This window comes from Lobosporangium transversale (genome assembly GCF_002105155.1).
Source record: "Lobosporangium transversale strain NRRL 3116 chromosome Unknown BCR41scaffold_13, whole genome shotgun sequence".
Classification (NCBI taxonomy): Eukaryota; Fungi; Mortierellomycota; class Mortierellomycetes; order Mortierellales; family Mortierellaceae; genus Lobosporangium; species Lobosporangium transversale.
The window spans coordinates 538,238-561,634 of NW_019028991.1; the positions used below are offsets into that span (position 1 = coordinate 538,238).

At 44.3% G+C, this 23,397-nt stretch overlaps 3 protein-coding genes and 1 non-coding gene across 4 annotated transcripts; 1 reads left to right on the forward strand and 3 right to left on the reverse strand.

The window, feature by feature from the left end:
- Nucleotides 1-126: 126 nt before the first annotated feature.
- BCR41DRAFT_35272 (hypothetical protein) lies at nucleotides 127-3,206 on the reverse strand. Its single transcript, XM_022024001.1, has one exon. The coding sequence runs from the start codon at nucleotides 2,755-2,757 to the stop codon at nucleotides 235-237; it is 2,523 nt and encodes an 840-aa protein (XP_021882627.1). The 5' UTR covers nucleotides 2,758-3,206; the 3' UTR covers nucleotides 127-234.
- BCR41DRAFT_377424 (serine/threonine protein kinase 15) lies at nucleotides 2,977-5,969 on the reverse strand (the record flags this gene model as incomplete). The annotated part of the gene is made up of 5 exons (XM_022027104.1): nucleotides 2,977-3,203; nucleotides 3,319-3,525; nucleotides 3,772-4,147; nucleotides 4,256-4,321; nucleotides 5,955-5,969. The coding sequence occupies 5 exons, from the start codon at nucleotides 5,967-5,969 to the stop codon at nucleotides 2,977-2,979; spliced, it is 891 nt and encodes a 296-aa protein (XP_021882628.1).
- Nucleotides 5,970-19,365: 13,396 nt separating this feature from the next.
- On the forward strand, nucleotides 19,366-19,437 carry BCR41DRAFT_t53. The gene has a single exon. It is a non-coding gene; the product is annotated as a tRNA-Glu (tRNA).
- Nucleotides 19,438-21,664: 2,227 nt separating this feature from the next.
- Nucleotides 21,665-23,284, reverse strand: BCR41DRAFT_369757 (hypothetical protein; the record flags this gene model as incomplete). Its single annotated transcript, XM_022026484.1, has 4 exons — nucleotides 21,665-21,691; nucleotides 22,053-22,075; nucleotides 22,658-22,959; nucleotides 23,148-23,284. The coding sequence occupies 4 exons, from the start codon at nucleotides 23,282-23,284 to the stop codon at nucleotides 21,665-21,667; spliced, it is 489 nt and encodes a 162-aa protein (XP_021882629.1).
- Nucleotides 23,285-23,397: the final 113 nt, after the last annotated feature.

The following is a 23,397-nucleotide window of genomic DNA, read 5'->3' on the forward strand; positions in this document are numbered from 1 at the left end:
ACAAATTACATTTTGGCATCCAGTAGGTCCATCCGTGTTTTCTTGCCGAGATATCCAATCACTCTAAATGGAATAGACTTTCATTGACTAAAATATTACTGCCACTCACAGATGCTTATTTATGTTGTTTGTTTATTTATGGTATCAATGAAGCCACTCCTCTTGAGACAGCCATCTGATTTTTTCGTCTTTTTTTAATATATAAAAGATTTATAAATCGAAGATCTCGTTCTATTAATGGCACCTTTCACTGGTTTCTTCGCTTGAGCCGTCTGGTTCCGCAAGTGCATTATGGTCTGCTACGGTATCTACCTGTGTGGATGTCGGCGTTGGGACTCGTGTTTGCAGCGTGGGCTCTATCAACAAGCCCATCTTCAGGCCTTGGCCCCAATCTTCATGCCGCTCTAATACCAATGGGGTGATAAGAATGCTGCTGTTGCTGCTATTGACATGCTTCATCGTCAGAGGGCTGGGCTGCGGATGATCCTTACTCTTTTCGATATTTCCCATACTTATGGTAGCACTGATAGCACTACCTCGTCTGCTTGAATTTATGGGAACCTGTTGCTCCTTTTCGGTCGCACTATGCTGATATCGCTGCGAGCGATCATTACTAGCGCTGGCTCCAAGACTACTGCTACTACTCTTTTTGATAGGCGTTGCTGTCTTAGGTCCATTACCGTTGCTGTTATTATTACTACAGGTACTACTACTCGATGTCACACCTGGGCTCGCACGCATTAACATCATAGACAGCACGCCTGGGCCAATGGACTGAGCTGCCAAACTGGCTGTACTTCCATTTCTTGATCCTACTTTGGATTCGGATTTTGATCCCGGCAATTTGGTGAACGATCCATTTCCAAACCCAAAGATCGTATGTCCTGAGCCTGTTGGCGCAGTAGTCGGCATTAGTGGCTGGACTGGAATCGAAGCTCGAATTGGCGCTTGCACTTGTGATGGCGGATGTGTCAAGGTTGCTGTTGATACTGGAAGGCTGCTGTTGATTGTCATGGGGGGGGGTTGTGGCTGATTTCCTCCCGCATTCATCAAAGGAGAGGCAGAAAGTGATGATGTTCCTTCATTTATGTGACTCATTGTTGTTAGCATTGTCGGCGCTGCTGCTGAGCTCGCTCGCGACCTTGACTTCGACCGGGATCGAGTTAAAGACCCCAATCCAAATAGATATCCTGCACTGCTCTCACGTCGAGCCTCTCGAGGGCGCTCTCCTTTACTACTCTCGCTAGTTAAGATACTTGAGGACAACGACATACTGGGACCTCCAGCCATGACTGAGCCCACTGCTCCACCAGATGGCATGGCATTAGTATCGCAATTGCTGGAATATTTACTTCCCCCGGCACTAAGTGACTGAATCATGCTTTTGAGTGTCCCTGGAGTTGACGAACCAGATCCCAGACTACCATACCCCGAATTCAGTGTGCCATGGCTGTCATACACTTCCGTATCAAGGTCAATACCTTGTACCGCTGCTGTTGCCACAGCTATAGCTGCACCAGATAGGCTCTTGCTTTGGTTCATCATAGCCTCCATATTGACATCATTTAGCAATGTCACATTCTTATATGAAAAGCTTTCGAACTCTGAATCAATACTCAGGGATCGCTGCATTGCAGTGCCACTATTGTCGCCACGGCGTTGCTGGTCCAATATGTCGCGATCCATTTCATCTTGATGAAGATCTAGATCCGGTAAAGGATTTCGGGAACGCGATGGTCGACAAGAATGAGGCCTCGATCGAGTATTATCGTCACGCCCATGATCCAGTCCTAGGCGTTTTTTTGTAGCATTGGCTGAATGTAGCTGATATTGTGGTGGATTAGGCATAGATTGATTGGTCTCGTCAGCCTTAAGCGCTGCTAAAGGTGAGCCCGACAGCGTAGGCTGCGATTGTGCAACTTGCTGCTGTAGATGTAGTTGCAGAGCCCAAGTCGACTCATTCGATTTAAAGCCTTGTTGCTGGCTAGACCGATAGTGGAGCTTTGTATCGATGCTATCAAGATTAGGGGATGATGGCTGCTCTTGCTGACGCTGTCGTAGCTGCTGGTGTTGCACTGGCACAATGCTGTTTTCAGCAGCATTGCAGGGCGGCAAGGGTTCTATCATGCCCGTTGTGGACATATCAGCTATCGGTGCAAGTTCCCGAAGATCTGTCACATCACTTCCACACCTGTATGCAGCATTATGTGGGCCTAACGAGCGCTGGGCAGAAGTCCTCAGGTCGCTGCTATTTGGATCGGCTTTCAAAACTGACTGTCTCTTCTGGCTCGGGAGCATGCGCTGACAACCTTGCATAGTAAGGCACTCAGTCATGAGCTCGTTTCCATTACCTTCAGAAGGTGGAATAGAGGACACAAAAGACTGCTGCTGTGCCCTTAGCCCATTCTCGATCTGCTTTGCAAGCGGGGATCCAAGAGGCTGCTCTGCAAGGAATGGTGGTCTTTCAATACTTGTACGTGTAAGTTCAGGGGACTGCGGCTTTATTTGGTGGATGGATGTGGAAGAGGAGAGTGTTGAAAGCGAGGATGATCCAAACCCCGGCGAGAATGAGACACGGTTAGACACTGATTTTGATCGACCATGATTCGTTAGCCGAGGGCGTGTGATTTGGGTGGAAGCTTTATCTACCACTAAAGGGACTGTAGCCGCAAATTCTAAGCCTATTCCTGATGTAGATGGTATCCCTGTCTCAGGCATGACGAGTGGTGACTCACACAAGGCCACAGTCGAATCCATTTGCCCTTGGGACACCCTAGACTCCAAACTTGCCGTCTCTGATATGGTGAGAGCGGCAGCGTCACCGTCTGCTGCTTGACCTGAGGAAATCTCTGCAATGTTTCCGCCTGATAGCCGTCTGATGTCTGGCCTAGCGTTCCTTGCTAAGTTACATTAATAGATGTCAAAAAGATAATATCAGTACAAGAGGAATAAGCTTTCTAGCTTATTCCGGCTATTTCATTTTTTCATAATAGTACCATCAAAATAACTAGTGTCCATATTGTCGTTTGGTGCGGGGATGAACGGGGCTTCTTGATTTCTAATATTATCCCAATCGACTCCACGGAAGAATGGGTGAGCCTTCAGTTCTGTAGGAGATGGCCGATGCGAGGGGTCTCTGCTAAGCAGTTTGTTGATCAAATCGTGGGCCTCAGGCGAAAGCCCATATTCAGGCCATTGGATATCTGGTTTTATGGACGACAAAAAAAAAAAAAAAAAAAGCTACAAAATCAGTTTTCGAATACAAAATACTCAAATAAGCCTGATGCCTTCGCAAGTGCGATCCAGGCATTACATTACCATGATTAAGGATGTTCTTAAAGATCGCTTCTGGTGCTTCATCCATGAATGGTGGATATCCAGTCAAGAATTCAAACAAGCAAACACCCAGAGACCACCAGTCCACGGCCGTCCCATGCCCTATCCCCAACAGAAGTTCTGGGGCGAGGTAATCAGGGGTCCCCAACAAGGCCTTACTGCTCCCACGATGCCTTCGTGCAGCCCTTCCTGGAAGAGTACCAGCATGATATGTAGAAGATGCAAGTGGGATTGACGAAGTGGCACCTTTGTTCGCTCCAGCGCCTTGGCCTCTGCCATTTATATTCTCGACTATAGGTGGCCTTTTCCCTATAGATCCTTTCATAGAACCACTAGAAATAGAGGCGATAGTCCTAGAGACACGTCTTCTGCTTAACGATGGAGCCTTGTACTCATTCCCGCTGAATATATCATCCTTGTCTGGGACAGTAATACGGCTTAGACCAAAGTCTGTAAGCTTGATATGGCCTTCAGCGTTCACAAGCATGTTGTCTGGTTTAAGATCGCGGTGCGTAATTCCATTAGAATGAAGGTATTCAAGAGCCAAAATACATTCTGCTATGTACATCTTAGCCATATCTTCGTCAAATGATCCAAATACTGCCAATAACGAACTGAGATCTCCCCCTATTACATACTCCATAACAAGATAGAGATAATCCTTGCTGGCAAAAGCATAAAACAACTGTACAACAAATGGCGTCCTCGTCAGGGCTAAGACACGCCTCTCAGCCAGAACGTGATTGACCATGTTCTTGCGAACCATATCTGCCTTCTTCAAGATTTTGATCGCATAGAGATCCTTGGTCGTCTTTTTCCGCGCAAGATATACTTTGCTGTAAGTTACAATAGAAGTATTAATAGTGGTAATAAAAACATTTAGTATGCGTGATCCATACATACAACGAATGTCCCAAACCATTTTAAAAGAACCAGCTACTGACCCAAAGGCGCCACGGCTAATGGGCTTGATGATCTCAAAATCCTGTATGCTTGGGACACGGCTCTTGTAAGGAGGAGTAGAACTGTTGGTTGGTGGAGACAGCACGCCGCCGCCGCCAGGGCCAAATAGCCCGCCTCGGCCAAACTCACTATCGCCTGAGTGGCTCCTAGATTGGCCTGCTAAATTATTGTTGATGCGCTGGCGTGACGCACGCAAGAATGCAGCAAAGATAGTGCTAAAATTCTTGCTGGGCTTCTCTATGGGAGTCGTTGGAAACGTTGGCGGCGTTTGAATAAATGCGTTTGGTATCGACCCAGATCGGCCTTTCCTTGTTACCGTAATACCCCCAGTATGACCTCCATTCAATGCGGATATCGCTCCATCTACATCTAGCAGAGTAAACCAAAGATGGACGGACGATTAATAGTTTTTATAAACCACATAAAACTACCCGTAGATACATAAAAAAAAAAAGAAACAAAGAGAGAAGGATCAAGCAATGTACAGAAAAGGAAACTAATACCAGCGGCTGAGAAGTTTGACTTAGTACTTTCTCGCCATGTATAGCTTGAAAACCCACCCTGATCAGCCCACATTCCAGGACCAGTTCGTTTTCCTGAAATGCTTAGAGTAGTCTGCGATAATGGTAGAGGCGGCTTTGTGGAATAGTTCATGCCGTCCTTGACTTTGGACTTTGATTTCTTCCTTCCGCCCCAAAACGATGTTGAGGCCGACTGGTTTTCGCTTTGAGTGCTGATAGCATTGGCACTTTGTGATCGGCTGATGTTACCTGAGCCATCGAGACCAGCATCGCGGATAGTCAGTAGCACCAGTTGGTCTTGGATTATTTGCATAGTTGACAGCTTTTCGCGAATGACGTGAGAAATCTTCTTACAGATGCTAAATAACTCCTCATCATAGGCAGAATTGCGAGACTCTTGCAGAATACTATTGATCTTGTGGTGATACTTCTCCAACTTTCGAATAGCATGGCGCGGGTTAGTCTCGAGTACAAGGCAGGACTTCTCGGACAGTGTCTGAATTTTCTCCGAATCCCGCAGACTATAGTAATCCACATATGGTCGATTCATCGCTACGATCAGCTGCTTACGTTGCCAAACACAGGCACTAAGCTTACCAAGAGCGTGATTACAGCTCTCGAGTTTTTGGCTGCATTCATGCTGAAGCTTACAGATTTCACTGTGTCGATCCAGGAAGGATATCAAAATATCCTCATCACAAATTCTACAAACTGTCAAGCTCACATTATCCATCGTACCTCCAGTCAAGTCAGGTCGGGAGGTCTCTGACCTGGTCATTTGGATAGACGCCGAGTCACTCGTCTGTGGCCGCAGCAAAGACGCTGAGGTCACAGATGCTCGGTGCCGCAGCGCAAAAGGCGCAGGCTTACCTACTACTGTAGAAGGCGGTGCCGGTCCAGGTGATGAAGGCGATCTCGGCGATGACTGGGGTAATAAAGGCGACATAGGCGAAACTGGCTTTTCGTGAGAGCCAAGTAGCTGCTGGCACTGCGGCTGTTGTTGTAGCTGTAGTTGCTGTTGCTGCTGTTGGTTGAACATAGATTTGATGGACTTGAATAGGCTTAGAGCTGACTTTTTTCGTTCCGATGGCTTCTTGACCTTGCCTGATGCGCCTACCATACCAGAGCTATCACTCTCGCTAGCAGCATCCTTGCTCTCTACTCTTTGCAGGCCCCCATCAAACGAGCAGATAGAGTTAGAGCTGGGGGCTGTGGCCACAGCTATCAATGACCGCTGCAGTGGCGATGGCACTGCCGCTGTTAATCCTGACTCTGCCGGCTCTATTACTGCTGTCCCCGCCGTTGTCGCTGCTGTCGCTGTTGCTGTTGCTGCTCCCGTTGCTCCCGTTGATCCTGCTGTTGTTGTTGCTGTTGTTGCTGTTGTTGCTGTTGTTGCTGTTGTGGGCGAGCCAGAAGAGGGCTCACTGGAAAAGGCAGGGGAAGTAGAGGGCTTAGTCTCAGACTGGGTCGTCCTTGACAAAGGAGGCGCTGATGATCTTTTGCTTGGCAATCTGGGCAAAGCCAAGGTAGTGCCTACAGATTGTAGCTGGATTTCTCCAGTAGAAAATGCGTTTGCATGTTGAGCTACGACGCACTGGGAGGGGGTGAAGCTCTCACTCTTGGCCGCAAGATGCTGTTCAAGGGATGAGTCTGATATTGCTGATATTTTTGGGGACTGATGAATCATTGTTATTTCCTTTGGCTCATTCGAAGCTGAACTAGGTGTAAGCGGCCCTGCACTTTGTACCTCTTCCTTCGAAGGCTCGTCGGGTGCCAAAACACACTTTACTCCTTTATCGTGCTGCACAGGCATCGCAGGTGATGGCAATGGTGACCAGTCAGCATATGGAAATGGTGAGGTCCTATCCAATTGGTCTTCATTCAGGCGCTGCTCATGCTACATGTGTTTAAAAAATGATATAAAATGTGTAAAATATGTCAGCACCACCTCTCTAGTAAGTATGACTAAGCATTGATGCCTAAAAAATAAATAATGAAAATGGCTTATATCCTTACAAGGCGCTCTGCCAAGCGACAGACGGGTGCAAACACATATACGAGCTTTGTGAGGAGATCCTCTGCCTCTGCATTCCCGACAGCCATCCGACGCTGTCGGTCCATGAGAGCCTGTAATGATTTCATGATGTCCAATGCCTTTAGCGGATGCGTCATGATAGCTGTAACAGGAGTATGTAAGATTTGCTGGGAGATGCACTCGATCGAGATTAAAAGCGTTGTATGTGAGCTGGCGAGAATAGTGGGCGGCCAACTGTTAGATGCAATAATGCGCCGAGAGAGAATAGAACGCTTCTTGGACACGTTACGCAAACTGACTTCGTCCGTCTCTGTTAGGGCATCTACACTGAATGGAGTAATAGATGGCTTTCTAGTCACTTCGGTATCCTTGGCTCCAAAACTGTCCTCGAAGTTGGCATTCATTTGGCACTCTGCACCCCACATTAAATGAGGATCAGTATGGCTAATACTGTTATGGCGTGAGGACATTCTCGTAACAGCGCCACTCTTTACGGATAGAGGCACTCTATCTAATGGGCCAATGCTACTTTCATACCAGCTTTCGTATGACTGAAATGATGATGACATCCCTTGAAGGTCTTCCATGATATTCCAGTGATTATTAGGATCCATTGTGGATCTATCCTCTGTCCATTTTGATCCGTACGACTCTGACACCTCTTGTTGGAAAGAGAGGCACGCCACATCTTTATCCCGTTTGCACTCATACCAACCATCCAATATAATACGAATTTCAGCATCGCTCTTAGATTTAGCAAGCACCATCTCGTGGTACAATGCATTAGCGGCATTAAGCTCATTGGTATCATCCATGAACCCAATCTGTGAGACTAAATTCTGCGGAGCATTTGCTGACAGGTCAGGGAAGAAGGCGGGCAAAGAGTTAGAAGTGGCTAGTGACGTGCCTCCGAAGGCGCTCAATGTCGGTGAGGACAGTAATTTGTCGAGCTTTGTAGAGCCAGTTCCATTGTTAGAAGCGGTTGTATTATCAGAGTCGTACTCTAAACGCAATGGGGTCCGTGGAGGAGGATGGAATCCTCTAACAGGAATCTGCCTTTGTCTCACATCATCTTCTATATCCGAGTCTGAGAAAACCCTGTCAATCGATGACTTCCTGTTGAGAATTTTCCCGCCCCAAGTGTCTGAATCGCTGTCAGTTGTGTAGTAATTCTCTTGGTCTGATGCTAGAACGCGAGTTAAATGTGACTTTGGCGATTCCTGAGGCGAATTCTTGAACATCTGACCACTGAGAACATACAATGAATGATGCCGTTGATATGACGAAGGCGATGATGCCATAGATGAAGACCTTCTAGTAGCTGGTATTTCTGTGGGCTGCGAGGCGCCAGCAATTGAATATGAGGATGGAATATTAACTCCGGTGGGCGATGTCGGGGGAGATGAATCTTGCTCTTCTTGGGACGATGATTTACGAGAATCAATCGACCTATTAAGCCCACGATGTCGCTGTCGATCCTGACCACCTTTAATTTGAGATGAAGTGCTAAGGTGGGTAGGAAGATGCTGGTAACAGTGGTGAGAGTTTGCATATGAGGACCTCGTAGGGGCTGACAGTGCCATTCCTGTAAAGTCAGACTGAGGAGATTGAGGCTGAACTGCTGGAATGAGTGATTCCTTGGCGCCTTCTCGGAGAGGCATCCCGATCTGTGATGCCGGTGCAGGTGTTGATGCTGATAATGTGCCTGCCTTAGCGTCTACACTCATGTACATGCCCTTGTCAGAGCCACCACTGTCAATAGAAAAACTCGTCCAGCCAGAGCTCGGTTTTTGCATAAAGCTGGAGGTTAGAGTGCGCTGGTGTTCATCCAAATACTCATCACCACCTGACCCCACAAGGCCCCTGGAATTTTGGTTGTAGATCTTATCGCTCGAGGCAATAAAACTAGGTCGAGCATTTGCATTCGGGTTTTCTGTAGACGACTTTTCGTCGCTACTCTCAGACTGTGCTATATCTGAATTGAACATGTTGGAGAGAGGGGATTGAATCTTCTCCTGATTCGATAGCGAGCGCCGTAGCCGTGTTTTCCAACTGATACTTGAGTGCGGTGATGGTATTGAAGATACAGGGGTTAAAAGAGGAGATCCTGAATTCGGCGATAGTGCTCCGGGCTCACTTGATATACTAGGACTATACTGTTGATTCTCTGGATTTGTCGCGCTCAGTTTAATGTTTACAGGTGACAAGCGAAGTTTCGCACTTCCAACCGAGCCTTTCTTAACATGCAAAGAAGCTCGGGAGCTTGAAATAGGCTGGCCTAAACTCTCATCGCACCCATATGAATTTGTGCTCGATAGTATAAATGCACCACTCGTGCTTGGCTTGAAAGGATTACAGGTATTGGCGCACGAGATTGCATTGGGCTGATCCTGTGAGTTGGTACAGGTATTGCTCCGTATAGATGATGGGGACATCGCTCCTGGTAACGACTGTGGTAATGAAGCTGCAAGCGGGGTGCCTTGTTGTTTATGGAGGGCTGTAGCCGCTGTGGAAGTCAATGGAGACGCAATGCTCGATGCTGACGAAGCTATTGTTGTTCCAGAAAAAGAAGCCATGCTTTGAGAGCCGCCAGAACACCCACCTGTATTCAGATTATTCGATGATTTCGACTGAGTGTTGAGCAGCGAGCGATATGCTGAAATGCTCAGCTCCGAACGATACTGCTCGATATCTTCTAGGTTGGAGATGGATACTGGCCAAGCACTTTTTTCGGGCGAAATAGCAGTACTTGGCTGCGTGGATGAAGGCGACAGCTCCAAAGGAACCTTTGATACTGGGGATTCGGCACCAAGCCCTAACGATGGACTCTTTATCCGTGCTGCGTTATTAATGCTAGTAGCCCGCGATGATGGTGCCAAAGGTAATGCCATGCCTCCGCTCTCTGTCGTGCAATTGCCAGCGCCTGACTTTGATCCTAATGGTCCGGATATTATAAATAAATATATAAATTATACAGAATAAAACCATAATGATAAAACAATGAAACAACAGCCCCATCTGCCTTTTGTTCAGTGATGCAGTGATACCGCTCTTCTTTTTGTTTTCGCTCACAAGATTATTATATGAGAAAACTTCACTCTCCTCTTTACCTCGTCTATCGTCATATAGTGGCCCTGTGGATGACCTGACTCTCCCACCTGGAACAACGCCTTGGATTGCCTCTTTTAGCGAGATCGGCCCTGAAGCCGGTGCTGGCGTCTCTCGCTTTGACTCCAGTACAGGGGCTAATGCTACAATGCGTTTGCTGGACTGAAGAGCTGTGGGGGGTTGCTCAACTTTTATGTTTACTGAGCTTTGGGGCTCTATTAACCGAGCATCAATCGACGATGATGACGATTGCTCCATATTAGCTTCTATGACCGTCGTCCCTGAGAAAGGCGATTCCAATGTCTGCTGTGGATTTGAAGTAATGCAAAGCTCTCCTGCAAGATTGGACTTTGATCCAACATCGTCTCCTTTTGATAAATATGTTCCAGTGGTGCATACTGGTGTAGGCGGCAATGGCTTGGTTAGATGTGATGAGAACAGCGTTGCGTTAGATATGGTGCTAAATCTCATGTTGATATCGCTACTGTCAGCATTAGTACTTCCTGATTCTTCATTGGCGCCATGATCACTCCCACCGCTACCAGAGCTGGAGAGTGCTGTGATTGGCAGCGAAGCAGTGCGCTTGTGACTGGTGGCATTGGGTCCGGGCGCAGCAACAAGACTACCTCTGATCTCGTCAACAGTGACGACGAGATCGGGCGCACCTATCGGAGATGCAGGCATCGTGGATGGAGGGATTATAACTTCCTTACTTCTGGACGATGAGGAATGAGGTGTGGAGGAGGAGATTGAGTGCCGTTTGTAGGCGTTGGTAATAGTGTAGAAGCCCTTTTTCTTGCTGTTTTTAGTGGGGCTACTGCTGTAGAAATCGTATGAATTGTTGTGCTGCAAGGGTGAGTGTTGCGCTAAGTTCTGAGATGAGGATTGGTGATGGAAGCGGTTGGGGAAAAGAAAGAAGTGTTTACTACTGACACTTGAGCTGCTTTTACTATTGTTATTATTGCTCCTGCTGTGCGAAGAATTAGATTTGGGAGAGTGGGAAAGGGCCTGATGACGATAGTGGTTATTCTGTTGCTGGCCGCTCTTGCTGCTATTCTTGGAATCACTATTGCCCCTGGCTCGACTGGTTAATGTTGGAGAGGAAGTGGATGAGGAGAAGGAAAATGAACCACTATGCCTCTTCTTTTCCTTTTCGAACTGTTGCAGTGGAGGTCTCGACTGTGATACTGAGTTCTTTGACGAGTTGGAGGTTGACTGTGGATGATGTGGAAACGCCATGCTCTTTGCTGTGGTGCTTATAGATGCATTGGCTGGATTAGGAAGAGAAGCAGACGGCCAAACTAAGCCCACGAAGCTGTCCCTCCTATCACGCCACGTTGATGGTTTTGTACGTGGGCATTCAGTTGGAGTTGGTGTCTCAGCGCTAGAGGTTGGAGTAGAAGTAGATCGATGCATACTTCCTTTAGGCGACGAAAGAAGGAAAGAGAGGTAGGAGATCGAGTTGATAGAGAAGATGAATCAAAAAGGTAAGGATGGCTACTGCAAAATGTTCTGGAACTGTCTTTTTGCAGTGTGGGTGCAAAGCTATTAGAGGGTAGAAAGCAAGAAACAGAGGCAGAGACAATGGAAGAAAGCGTGAGCGAGTGTGTGTCTGTGATAGACTGTATGAGAAAATAAAATCGCAAGCAAAGGGGACGGAAGGGGCAGGGGAAGGAAGTATGGCGAAGGAAGACATCAGGGGCAATTGAGGTTCAATAAAAAAAATAAAAAAAAAAAAAAAAAAAAAAAAAAAGGGATCGCATCAATTCATTCAGACATGCAATTGTGCCTGACATGGTGTGCCATGTTGAAAAAGGATCGACAAAACACTTCACAATGAAATACAACACTGAATATCATACAAAGTTAATACACACTCAAACACAGACGAAGGAAAGATATGAAGCTTAATGTTGTTAATGGTATAAAAGACAGAAATAAGAAACATTAATGGGCATGGATTGACTGTAATTGCAAAGGGCTGATTAGTAGAAAAGAGAGGAGATACAAATGTAGGGAAAGGAGGATATGTTTCTTCTCACTCTTTGCTTTTTTATGAACAGATGGATGAACTTCCTTTGAACAGAAGTTGAAAGAGAGGCGAGTGATCTGTCCGATTATAGGAGCGAACGGGTGCAGCAACGAAAATAGCGCGGCATGGTGCAACGATGGGAGCGATGAGTCCATGAACTTTGTCAGAAAAAAAGGCCAAACTCTGCTCTCGTTGCTGGTGGATCCCTGATGCAACAGACAGGCACCCCCAAAAATATATATATAAATATATGTGTGTGTATGTGTCTGTGTTTATGTATGTGCAGATATATATAAGCTTATGGTAATTTGAAATGCGCGTATGTGTTGTTTATGTTAGGAAGATAGCTAAGGAAGAAGAGAAGTGGAGGGTGGTAAGTGCTTTTTGAATAACGAGAGAAAGCGTTTAGGTAGAGAAAGTTGCTGTTGCAAGTAGTTGAATTGTTTCTTCAAGATATACACTCTATGCGACGTTTAGGTTTATATTATAGTGTCTGAAAAGCGCAAACGTCTTTGAGAGCTTACGGTGATAGCTTTTTTTCTGTCTTGCTATTGTAGTGCTGAGAGAAGGACGGAAATTGCTCTGATGATAAAAAAAAGATCAACACAGGTGAATGGGGATGCTTGTGTTTAGTGTAGGCTAAGGATAGTGAATATTATCAAAGGAGGGAAAGAGAAACAAAGTCCTTGAGTGATGAAGGTGAAATAATAAGAACAATCGATATATGAACAGCCAAAAATGATCGAACAAAGACGAGCGATTAAACGAAATAGATTGAGGAATAAAGGTTCGAAAACCAGACAATCAAGGAAGGAAAGCCAAACTATGTTAAGTATATCGAGTATGCAAGCGTAAAAAAGAAAAAAAAAAAAACGATGATGAAAATAGAAATAAAAGAGAGAGAGCAAGAACAATGAGTGACCAAGGAAATGAAAAGATACACTGATGCTTGTGCCAATGCCGATATTCTTCGTAGTGCGATTGGCCGGTAGATCCCTTTATTGCTTGACACCTTTCCTTCTTTTTATCCAGTAATGATTTTTTTTTTTCCTTGCGTGCAAGGGGGTGAAATGAACGCTGCAGCAAGGGAGATGAAGTGCTGCATGATGGGATTAAGCATTGTTTTCCAGTAAAAATAAAAGGAGCCATTTCGCTCTCACTCTTGCTCTATTTGTCAGTATCGAATCAGCTATGCTCTTCTATGCACTAGCTCTCCTTTTGCTTTTTTGGGAGGAATATCGTCGTCATGTTTTCAAAGAGAGGATGTGTGCGCGGTAAAAAATAAAAAATAAAATAAAAAAACACAGACGCGGGCAGACAGACATGTGTTCCCAGCCTTGTTGCGATCTGCTGAATTTCTGGGAATCAGCAGCTGGTGAGGAAAGAAATAGCACAGTAAACAGTGGGAGTGGTAAAGAATGAAAAACTATATCTACCGTCCATCTCTATTTGCCACGACAACGCTTGAAGTAATTTATTTGTCAATAATTTCGAGACTAGTTGATGCACATGCATCAACATTTTGCCTTGTGTTGTTAATCCATGTTTGAGATGAGGGCAGACAGATGACAGTTTATAATATAAAAATGTATGGATCCAGGTGGCCGAGAATATGCAATACTAGTGGACACCTAAAAAAAGAGAAAAGGACATCCTGTTTATGACTGATGTCCTGTTCATTGTGTAGAAAATGACATGCTACTGTGGAGGCAAAGCCTGCACGGTTGTTATTATATTTGTGTTCCTAACCCCTAGGTATGCATTGTTGTGCCTAGATCTCATTTTAGAAAAGCCGGAGCAATAAACATGCATCCGCTACCACACCATTCAGAAAGTTTAAAAAAACTCCTCAAGTGGAGAGTTGTTCTTGCAAAAAAAAAAAAAAAAAAAAAAAAAAAAGACTAAGATCATAATAATGTAGAGCGTACAGCAACGCAGATAGGGACCATGACATAAGGCAGGCTAAAAAAAAAAAAAAAAAAAAAAAAGGCAGCAGGCATATCGAAATAAAGGAAACTCAGGGGAAAGCGCATAGTAGAATGAATCAATAAGGGAGGCTGGAAAATGCAGACCACAAGGGGAACGGAAGAGTGGGGGCCACAAAAATACATAAACAAGAAATAAAGGCTGGAGACATATACTCTTTGATACATCGAATGACAGGCATATCCGAATACCGTTCCTTGATATAGAAGTAAAGATGATGAGGAGAACGGTTAAAAGACTGTTCCGAGATGATAGTGATGACTTCGAACACTGAGACGAAATAAGGATAATAGGACTTCAGCTATCTCAGATGCAAGGGAAACACGGCAACGAAAATTGCCGTGACACAGAATGGTCCTTCCGTAATCTGATTTATGGCCGTAAAGGCGCTTCGGTCATGTGATTGAAAGTTGTCCTAGAAAACAATCTGGATCCTTGAGAATTGACGACTTACATAATAGTATGCAATGGCGAGAATAAGACATAGTGAATCTGCTTCCTGATTAACATGTTGTCTTTTCATTCTACGGCCAACCCCTTACGCACGGGCGCTAGGCTGTCGTATTTAATCTTCTACGTTTTCTGCTATCTCCATCATCCTGAAAATCTGCTAAGTTCTGGTAATCCTGCAAGCGGGCCGTTGGTGGCATCTAAAACATACTGAAATTAATAACCTTTCAGCAATATCTACAAAGAAACTAGGAATAAGTCCCTTGCAGTCCCTTTTATCTTAAATCACCATAAACGAGGATCAGTGCCATATCTATTTATGATCTCCGTTTTGCTCAACAGCATAATAACAATAGTACTGTAAGGTGGCTAAATTGCGCTCATAACCTTTTTTCCCTTCATTTCAAAGAAAACAGAGATAATATACAAATTTCGCTGTTTACGGAGCCTAGGCCACCCAATCAGAGTAACCATTGATTGACGCGTCCTTAGTGCAATGGTTCTATGGATGTTTATGTGTAACGCAAAGTATATACCAAAACTGTCGTGCTACAATAACAGCATCAGCTTTGTTATGAGGATAGAGCTGGTGCCATAGTTTAAAAAATAGCAAACCGTCTTTAAGTCCTCAAAATAGAAGGGATGTTTAGTAGGGTTAGTTGATGTCTATATTAAATTTGTATTTTGAGGACAAACGAGATCGAAGTATTGCGCTTTAAAAACTAGACTTGACCACATCAATGTATTGTCATCATACCTTTGTCAGGACTTATTTTCTGAGGTGATAGGGACTACAACAAGGGCATCTCTCTTTATCAGACTAATCCCCTCCGGTCCCAAGGTGAAAGGCATTTTCATTTCTATAGCATTATGTCTCTTTAGTCGAACAGTGCTACCTATCTAGTCCAGACTGTACTTGGTGCTCTATCCACGGAAGTGGATCGCTTTATAGTTCTCATAAGTCTAACCACTTCCTCCTTCTCGGTACGTCCTTTGGTTATCGCATCGCATACTAGGAATTTCGATGAAGCATTATTAGTGAACATCCAAGTTCAAGCAATTTCGCCTCCATTCTTTCCAGGCTATTGACCCACACTGCCTTAACAGTCTCTGCAACAAAGCCTTGTCCGTGGCAAGTAGGCTGGGCAAAGCTTTTGGGTAGCGATTGTCGCGGTGAGCATCCATTACCGATCTGCAGGGACAAAAGTCCTTGGTTTTCGTAAACCATATCAACCATATCCACCGCCCTATTCAACTCTTTTATATATATAATAAGTTCCTCTCTAAACGAACAACGCTATAAAACTGAAGAACTATCTAGTCTTAAATTTATTCGATGCCCCATCCTCCGGAGAGGATCGCTTTACAGTCGCCATAAGTCTAGTCACGTTCCCTCGGTAAGCCCTTTGGGTGCTGCGCGACTATTGCCACGGCTCATTATCGTGTTTAACGTCGAGCACATACTGTTACAGAAAAGGAATCGTTCCCATTCTTTTCATGGTTGACAACCGCTGCTGCCCTAACAAGCTCTGCAACGGAACCTTGCCTGCGGTGGGCCCTGAACAGCGCCTGTCGCGATGCGCATCCATTGCCGTACCACAAGGACAAAAGCCCTCTGCTGCCATAGAACCATATCCGTTGCTCCAGTCATCTCTTGGCCCAGTGTGTGGTGCACGCTTCTGTCTCACACCTCGGTCCTTCTTTTTTTTTTTTTTTTTTTTTTTTTGATAACAAGGACCCTCAGGGTCATGGGATTTATTTTCTACACTCTATGAACAAAATGCTCCAGAAACTATAGTCAATAAACAGCTATTACTGCACAAACGACAAGAGCCGCTGTATCCATGATTTCATAAACCCTGACCACCGTGGTTGGTACTCAAAGTCCACCTTTCCGACGTGGCCTGTTGCGCAACGCGACAAATTATCCGCTATCCATAGTCATCAAAAACTTCATTCCACCTAGCCGCTCCATCACGTCCAGTTTGGTTTTCCCAAGGTAACTGTCCCGGACTCGGTCATCCGCGATCTTGTAGATCTCTTTTACATTCAGCTTCTGTCTTTGTCTGAGGGAAGGGACAAGGAAATCATTGCTACTACGTCTGTGCTCCCCAACACAGTTGCGTCCTCTAGCGCGTTTGCTCATAGCAGTGATTCCACGAGTCTTTTCCCATTCAACGGTGACTTTACACCGTTTGTTCCAGATTTCTGTACGACCGAATTCCTCTATGGCCTTGACGAAGCGCCCTGCCATATATGTAGCTATCCTTGTTGTTGTCTTGAAGCCAACTTTCCAACTCTGAGCAATGGACTTGGGCGTAAGTCCATGGTAAATGACCTGCACAGACCAATCTGGTGTGTGCTCTCTCTCTTCCTCATCATCGCCGTTCCTATCACCATGGCGTCGTACTTCTCGCACACCATCGATATGCATCTCCAGAGTTTCCCAAATGTAGTCCTCCTCTGCCGCAGTAAAAGTTGGCTCTTTTGTCCTTGGTGGGTCTACACCTCTCTCTCTGGCCCTTTGTGCTTGCTCCTGCACTGCTTTCAACTCTTTCCTCCATGTCCTCTCCCCTATCACATTCACATTTTGGATTATCTCCTTCCACTTCTCGGCCTGAGTCTCCATCGTCCTTGGACATCTCCAGATGTGCGATGTGTCTTCATCCTCTGTCCCACACACTCTGCAGTTGCCGTCTTCATAAAGGTCTGGCCTCCAGTGTCTCATATATGACTGTGTAGGCAACATTCCATGGAGTTTCTTGATCCTGTGCGCTCGCTTTTGGCAGTCCGCTGGGCTGGTGAAGAGTCCTTTCGGTAGGTTGCTATCATGAACAATGTTCATAGTAGCTCGCCAATCAATTTTTGTCCAATCCTTAACATGCTCCTGCGTCCTGTTCTGAGCGATCCACGTGCGATGTGTACGAGTTGTTGACTGTAACTTAAGGATCTGCCTTAAGTCATCTTCCGCTGGTACACCGTTGAACTTTGCATGGCAGTACATGTCATTATGCTCCGTTATGTTGATATCCCATAGCTCGCCATAATGTCCATGTTTTGCTGCTTCGTCCGCTTCTTCGTTCCCTCTGTTGCCGACATGTCCTTTGACCCACTCGACCGTGACTTCCGATCCTTGTTGAATAAATGCGTTGTGTATAGCTGCCCACCATACTGCATACGGTGATCTAATACGTTGTCGCAACGTGCTATCCACTCTGCCTCGGACCAATGCTCGGAATTGAGTCACAACTGCGCTGTTATCAAGTCGGATTGTCATAGGTCTGTTTCGTGGGCTGATAAGTATTCCTGCCAACAAACCAGCTAGCTCTGCCTTTGTCGAGGATGCGTTGCCTGCTACTCTACCAGATAGCGCAGTGTAAAACTCACCCTCTTGTGTCTGGACTACCACACCAAATGCCATACTTACTCTTTCAGTGCCAATATCTTTGAGAGATCCATCCGTATAAATGACATTACCCGGCTGGGTATTGTACCGTTCCCTTTGGCGTTGGATTTTCTCCTCGGTATTGGCACTAATGATAACTCCATTTGTGTCCCTGGCTAGGCCTCTGTTGACTTCAGGGATCACTTTTAGGCACGGTGTCTCGTTGGAATCCAGGTCGACTTTTGCTCTCCTTAGCAGAGCTTGCTCGCTCAGACCCTCATATCTCCTTGTGTTCTGGGTCCGGCGTATCCTCGCTTCTTCGCGGGCTCGCATGCGTTCACCATGCCTTCGCTCTCGGTCCTGGTGGCGTTCTGCTCTTCTGACTATGGCATCTAACTTTGCTCTTTGTCGCCTAAGATTATGTTCTCTGGTTGCTCTGCGCGCCTCTTTCATAACAGCTTCTCGTCTCTTTTTCCGCTCCTTCTGTTGATCTAGAATCCACTTAATTCCAATTGGTGGCTCAACAGCTTGATTAGCCGGTGATACTGTCAAAGTTCTGTTCGCTGCCTCATCCTTTATGAATTGGTTGAGTGCACGAATCGCTTCTCGATCTTCGTCTTCTGTATCCCCGTCTACCGAGCTGACATAACTACTGTCGCTGTTGCTGTCATCATCACTGACGTCTAAGAGTGCCAGTTTCCTCCTGTTCCATTCTCTTGCATGCCTACCCACATAATCGTTGTCGAAGCAAAAGTTTTGAAGTTGGTTGAACCAGAATGGCGAAACTTTAGGCCCTCCGTAACGGGCCCTGAATGCGTGCCATGAGATCATGTCCTCCTTATCATCCGTAAGTATTTGATCCACAAAGTATACCATACGCTTGGTGAGCGCCTTCCATACGTGTGGTAATTCTCCGTTTAGCCATTTCCATGTCGAGAGAGCGTTGTGTGGGAGACCAAATTCGGCTGCGATCGATAGGTCGAAAGTAATGTTACGATTCTTCATTTCTTCACAAACATTCGATATAAAGTTGTGGCGATACTTTTTGACACGACGTGGCTCCAAGTATTTTTTTTTGATAACAAGGACCCACGACGATGTGGCTCCAAGTATAACCCCCGGTTCTTAAGACAGTGATTTTTTCACAAATTGTCGTAAATGACGCCTATTCATTTACCTAAATATGTATTTCCTTTCAATTTATTTATTTCCTATCATCCTATTTTCTACCATTTTTAAATAGTATTTAAGTAGCTTTTTCCTTCACTGCAAAAACGGCATCTCTCTTCTTATTATCGATGCCCTTTTGCAGGTGAGTTTATCTTCATTATTCTCATTATGAATTCTCAGAAAATTAGCAGTTATTAAAGATCTCTCTTCTTATTATCGATGCCCTTTTGCAGCATCCTCAAAATCATTCAAAGCATTACTTAGGATCACTATCGTATCCCAAAACCACGAGGCTCTTGCCCAATTCTTCATTTTTCATCATTACCTACTAGTTTCCAGAGATCACTAGTAGATGCTCTACGACAAAATATCAACTAATTCCTAGTTGGTCCAGTGGTCAGGATTTGTCGCTCTCACCGACAAGGCCCGGGTTCGATCCCCGGACTGGGAATTTCCTTTTAGTAAGGTGATTTTGGATAGAGATATTTACACTGTTCCAGTTTTTTTTTATTTGTACGGGGTCTTTATTTCAGACTTAAATACCACTACCAGGAAGCCTTCCACGACACAAGCTTAGATCCAGAGTCGATACCCAAGCATCAAATACTGACCAGAATATTTATCTTATCAAGGTCGTACGTAGCTCAGAGTAGATGTTGATATTCTTTATGTGACTCTGGAACATCCTCTCACCCGTTTGTAACCCGAGAGATTACTTATCTTTTGATAGTTGGTGGCAGTTCGTACTCAAAACCGATCGTGCCACAATTACCTATATCACTATAGCTAAATAGCTAAATACTTTAATAGCATAACCGTGACTAATAATGATAGAAAAGAGACATAAATACTCTTTTCTATTATGTTGATAAAGATCCATATTTTTGCCTCATTACATTCCAAGTTTATTATCATGCTCAATCAGGGTTGATTTTCACCAATAAAATAGCCAGAACTTGCCTTGGGTCGTCTTTAGCACGCAGTCTCGCATACTCAGCAGTACATGTAGATGCTCACTGCGTCTAAGGACTGGCTTCATATTGTACAATCACCTGAAAGAAAGTTTGGTCAAAAAAATAAAATTTTGAAATGGTTATGAGGAGAAGTACTGTCTTCCATCCTATTTCTTGCAGTTTTCCGTCAGCATGTACTACTCAAAGGCCTCAGTGATTACCCACATTGGCCTCATTAACAAAAGTGTAAAGTTCCATCTTGGTTGGTGAAGTATTTTTGTATGTCGCATATGAGCTGTTTGTCAGAGATTCAAAATAAAAAATAGTAAAAATAACCTACTTTGACCAAACTTTCTCTCGGGTGACTGTAGATAGATAGTAAGCAGTAGAAAAGTAAGTGAGGATAAGATATGGGTTCACACACAACACCCATGGGGTATTTATTCATTTTCTGGTAGAGGACCTGTATCAGGTAACTACGTATCTATCTATAAGGTGACATAGGTTCGTTCTAAAGACTTCATATCAAAGATTTATCGCGTCTATGTATGGCGCGTTATTGCCACTAATTTCTACTGCTAATCTTTTTAGCGCATTAGTATTTTCCTAATTCTTTTCTAACTAGGCCATCATAATATTGCATACTGTGAAATATGCAACAGAGTGTGATGAGTATCGTGGCTCCCGCGGCGCTGCAACTTCCAACAGTAATAATTCCAGACTCCTTCCTACTCTAGACTCACCTTCGCTTATTTCCTTATAAAATAAAAAGCTAGAATCATGTAGTCAGTAGGATCACGCTGCCGCTTGTAGATGAAATAAAGACCCTGTGCAAATAAAAGAAAGACCCCCGTGTAAACAAGGTGTGCACGGCGGGCGTACAAATAACTTCATCCTTAATCTAATTGGCATGTCAAGGTGCATCGCCATGATTTGCTTGGCAACCTGCCTAGCGTTATTTGGCCTCTATTTCTTGTTTTATCTGTAAAAACTCTCATATCTCGTTTACTGGGACAATCCTGTATTGATGAGAAGCACAGGAGCTCCTGTTGAACTTGTTGACATCCAACACAGGATTATCCTCAGTAAGGATATCAATAGACGACGCGTTGTAAACCGTTGCTCTTCCTTTGAGCACCAAGTGCTTACTACATGCTGCTATACTCAATGTACAGAAGAGGACGTTAGATAAAACAGTCCGTTCAGTGTTAATTGAGACTACACCAAAAATTGTGACAAAGTTGACTTTAAGCATGCATGAATGGCTCCTGTTAGAGTGAGCGACAGGTGGAATCTGTTATCTTCGATTTAAAATAATTCTTGGAAGAATTTATTTAGGATCCATGGAGCAATACCTGTATAAATTATTATAAGCATAGAAAAACCAAAATCATGCCATTTTTGATGGCTGTATAAGTTATTACGCCAGAACCTTGAGAAGCAGAACTTAATCAAAGTAATGATCGCTTGCCTAGGCTATTGCTACGATATGGACCTCATTTTCAATACTTTATGCAGTGCTTCTTGAGAAAATGAGTTTAAAATATCCGGTAATTATATTTTTTCGCAATTTAGCCGACTTTCCTTTTTTCTCGCCATGATACTGGCGCATATTTATTACGACTGATTTCAACAGCGCTTTAAGTATGTCTATATTGCGCTCCATTGTTTTTTATCAGGTTTTGCAAAACTAAATTTGAAATGGTTGTCTAGATTGATCACATACTACTCCTTGTCGCACTCATCACCTAACTACAAGTATTAGAATTCATCAAAAAGCGTAAAACTCACTTGAATAATTTGCGCCTCAGCGCCTGCTAGCGGCTCCAAACGGAGCGAGTCTAATTGTGTTTGAGATGAGTGACTTTACCTATAGCACTAAGGATATCAACGTGTTCATAAAAAAACGTCCCCGTGCAAATACCATCATCCTTTTACGAATCTGGAGCATTTTGTTCATAAAATGAAGAAATAAATCCCATGGCCCTACCTGAGGGACCTTGTTATTAAAAAGAGAAAAGTATTTCTACAAAGACAAAAGCCAATTGCACGGCTCGTACACGCCTTTTATGCACCGGCGCCCCCGTAAAAATAAATAATTTCTTATTCTTACGACAGCTGATTGTGAAGGTATACCTACATATTTATAACGTATTCATGTCTTGGAGACAAAAATACGCAGCTAGATATTATATACGTCTGTAGAGACGTTGATGTGTATTGCCACTCTATTATACACCTGAGGCAATTAAATAAATAAAATCAGCATGCTTTCGGTCTCTTTTAGAACGCGCCTATTAAAACCGAGTTCGCTGAGAATACTATGCAATAGAATCGAGTAAAATCCTAGCTATTTGGGCAAGATTTAATGGTCAATGATTACTATCCGACACTTTAAATGTCATGTTCATTGACAATTTCGTGTGGATATGATCCACCATGTCACTTATTGTACCTTACAAACAGCTCTCAAATGTGTTTCTTTTATAGCTCCGTCTTATTTATATGCAAAATATATGGATATTCTTTGACCTCTTCTGTAGACGAGCCCAAAGTTGGGGAATATCGCTCCACCCTCGGTCACTTCAAAAGACTGGAGATCATTAGCCTTAGTGTTATGTTTCCCTCCATACACCGAAATCCGGATATATTACGATTTGATTTCTTTCTTCCATTGGATTCTTTGATACTGCCTTCTTCCTTCTCTTTCCCTTTTACCTGAGCCATATGAAGCTTCATCATTACTCAGCACATCCTCAGCCTTGCAAGGGTTAATGGGCCCAGAAGCTTTAGAGATTTTCCCATACTTGTCGTCGTCATGGTCCACGAACTTCAAGATCGACACTTGGATAAATGTGCGGTTGTATATGTAGTCAAATATTTGATAATTCTTGAGACACCACAGCAGAGTATTTCCGCTCACTTTCACCGAAGGCTCCTTGACTATATCAAAGTGGTTTGCATCAATTCCCAAAAGAGCCTTGAGGCTCCCAGTAAGATCGGTTGTCTCCAGGATCGACCTCCCATGCAGTACAAAACACTGGGATCTCTTCATTAAATTGATTGGCGTCTGCATTGCCATCACACAGAGCCTTTACCATGTCTGTAGGGAGCATGATCCTACAGATTTCAAAGAGGGCTTGCTTGGCCAGCTGGACAAAGGAATTACTAGAGGTTATTTCCTTTTGGCCTACAGTGATACACCAACCCAAGGTCCATAAAATCAGCCGCAAAGTGAGCGACAGAGCTACCACTTCGTCTTGGCAGAGACATGTCAGAAGGGGCTTTGCGCTGATGAACTTGCTTAATGTTGTTCAAGGAATAAAAAAAATAATTGCGAATCATGTTGATTATTTCTAAATTGGCGTTTTCTATCAGCCAGGGCAGCCACATTGTCTTTCATCTTGTTTTGTAGTGGCCGTATTAGTTAAAATAATAATCATACAGTGAATAGATTA

Excerpts from the sequence above, each read along its gene's own strand:
- BCR41DRAFT_35272 (XM_022024001.1), bottom strand. The coding sequence starts at position 2,757 with ATGGATTCGACTGTGGCCTTGTGTGAGTCACCACTCGTCATGCCTGAG.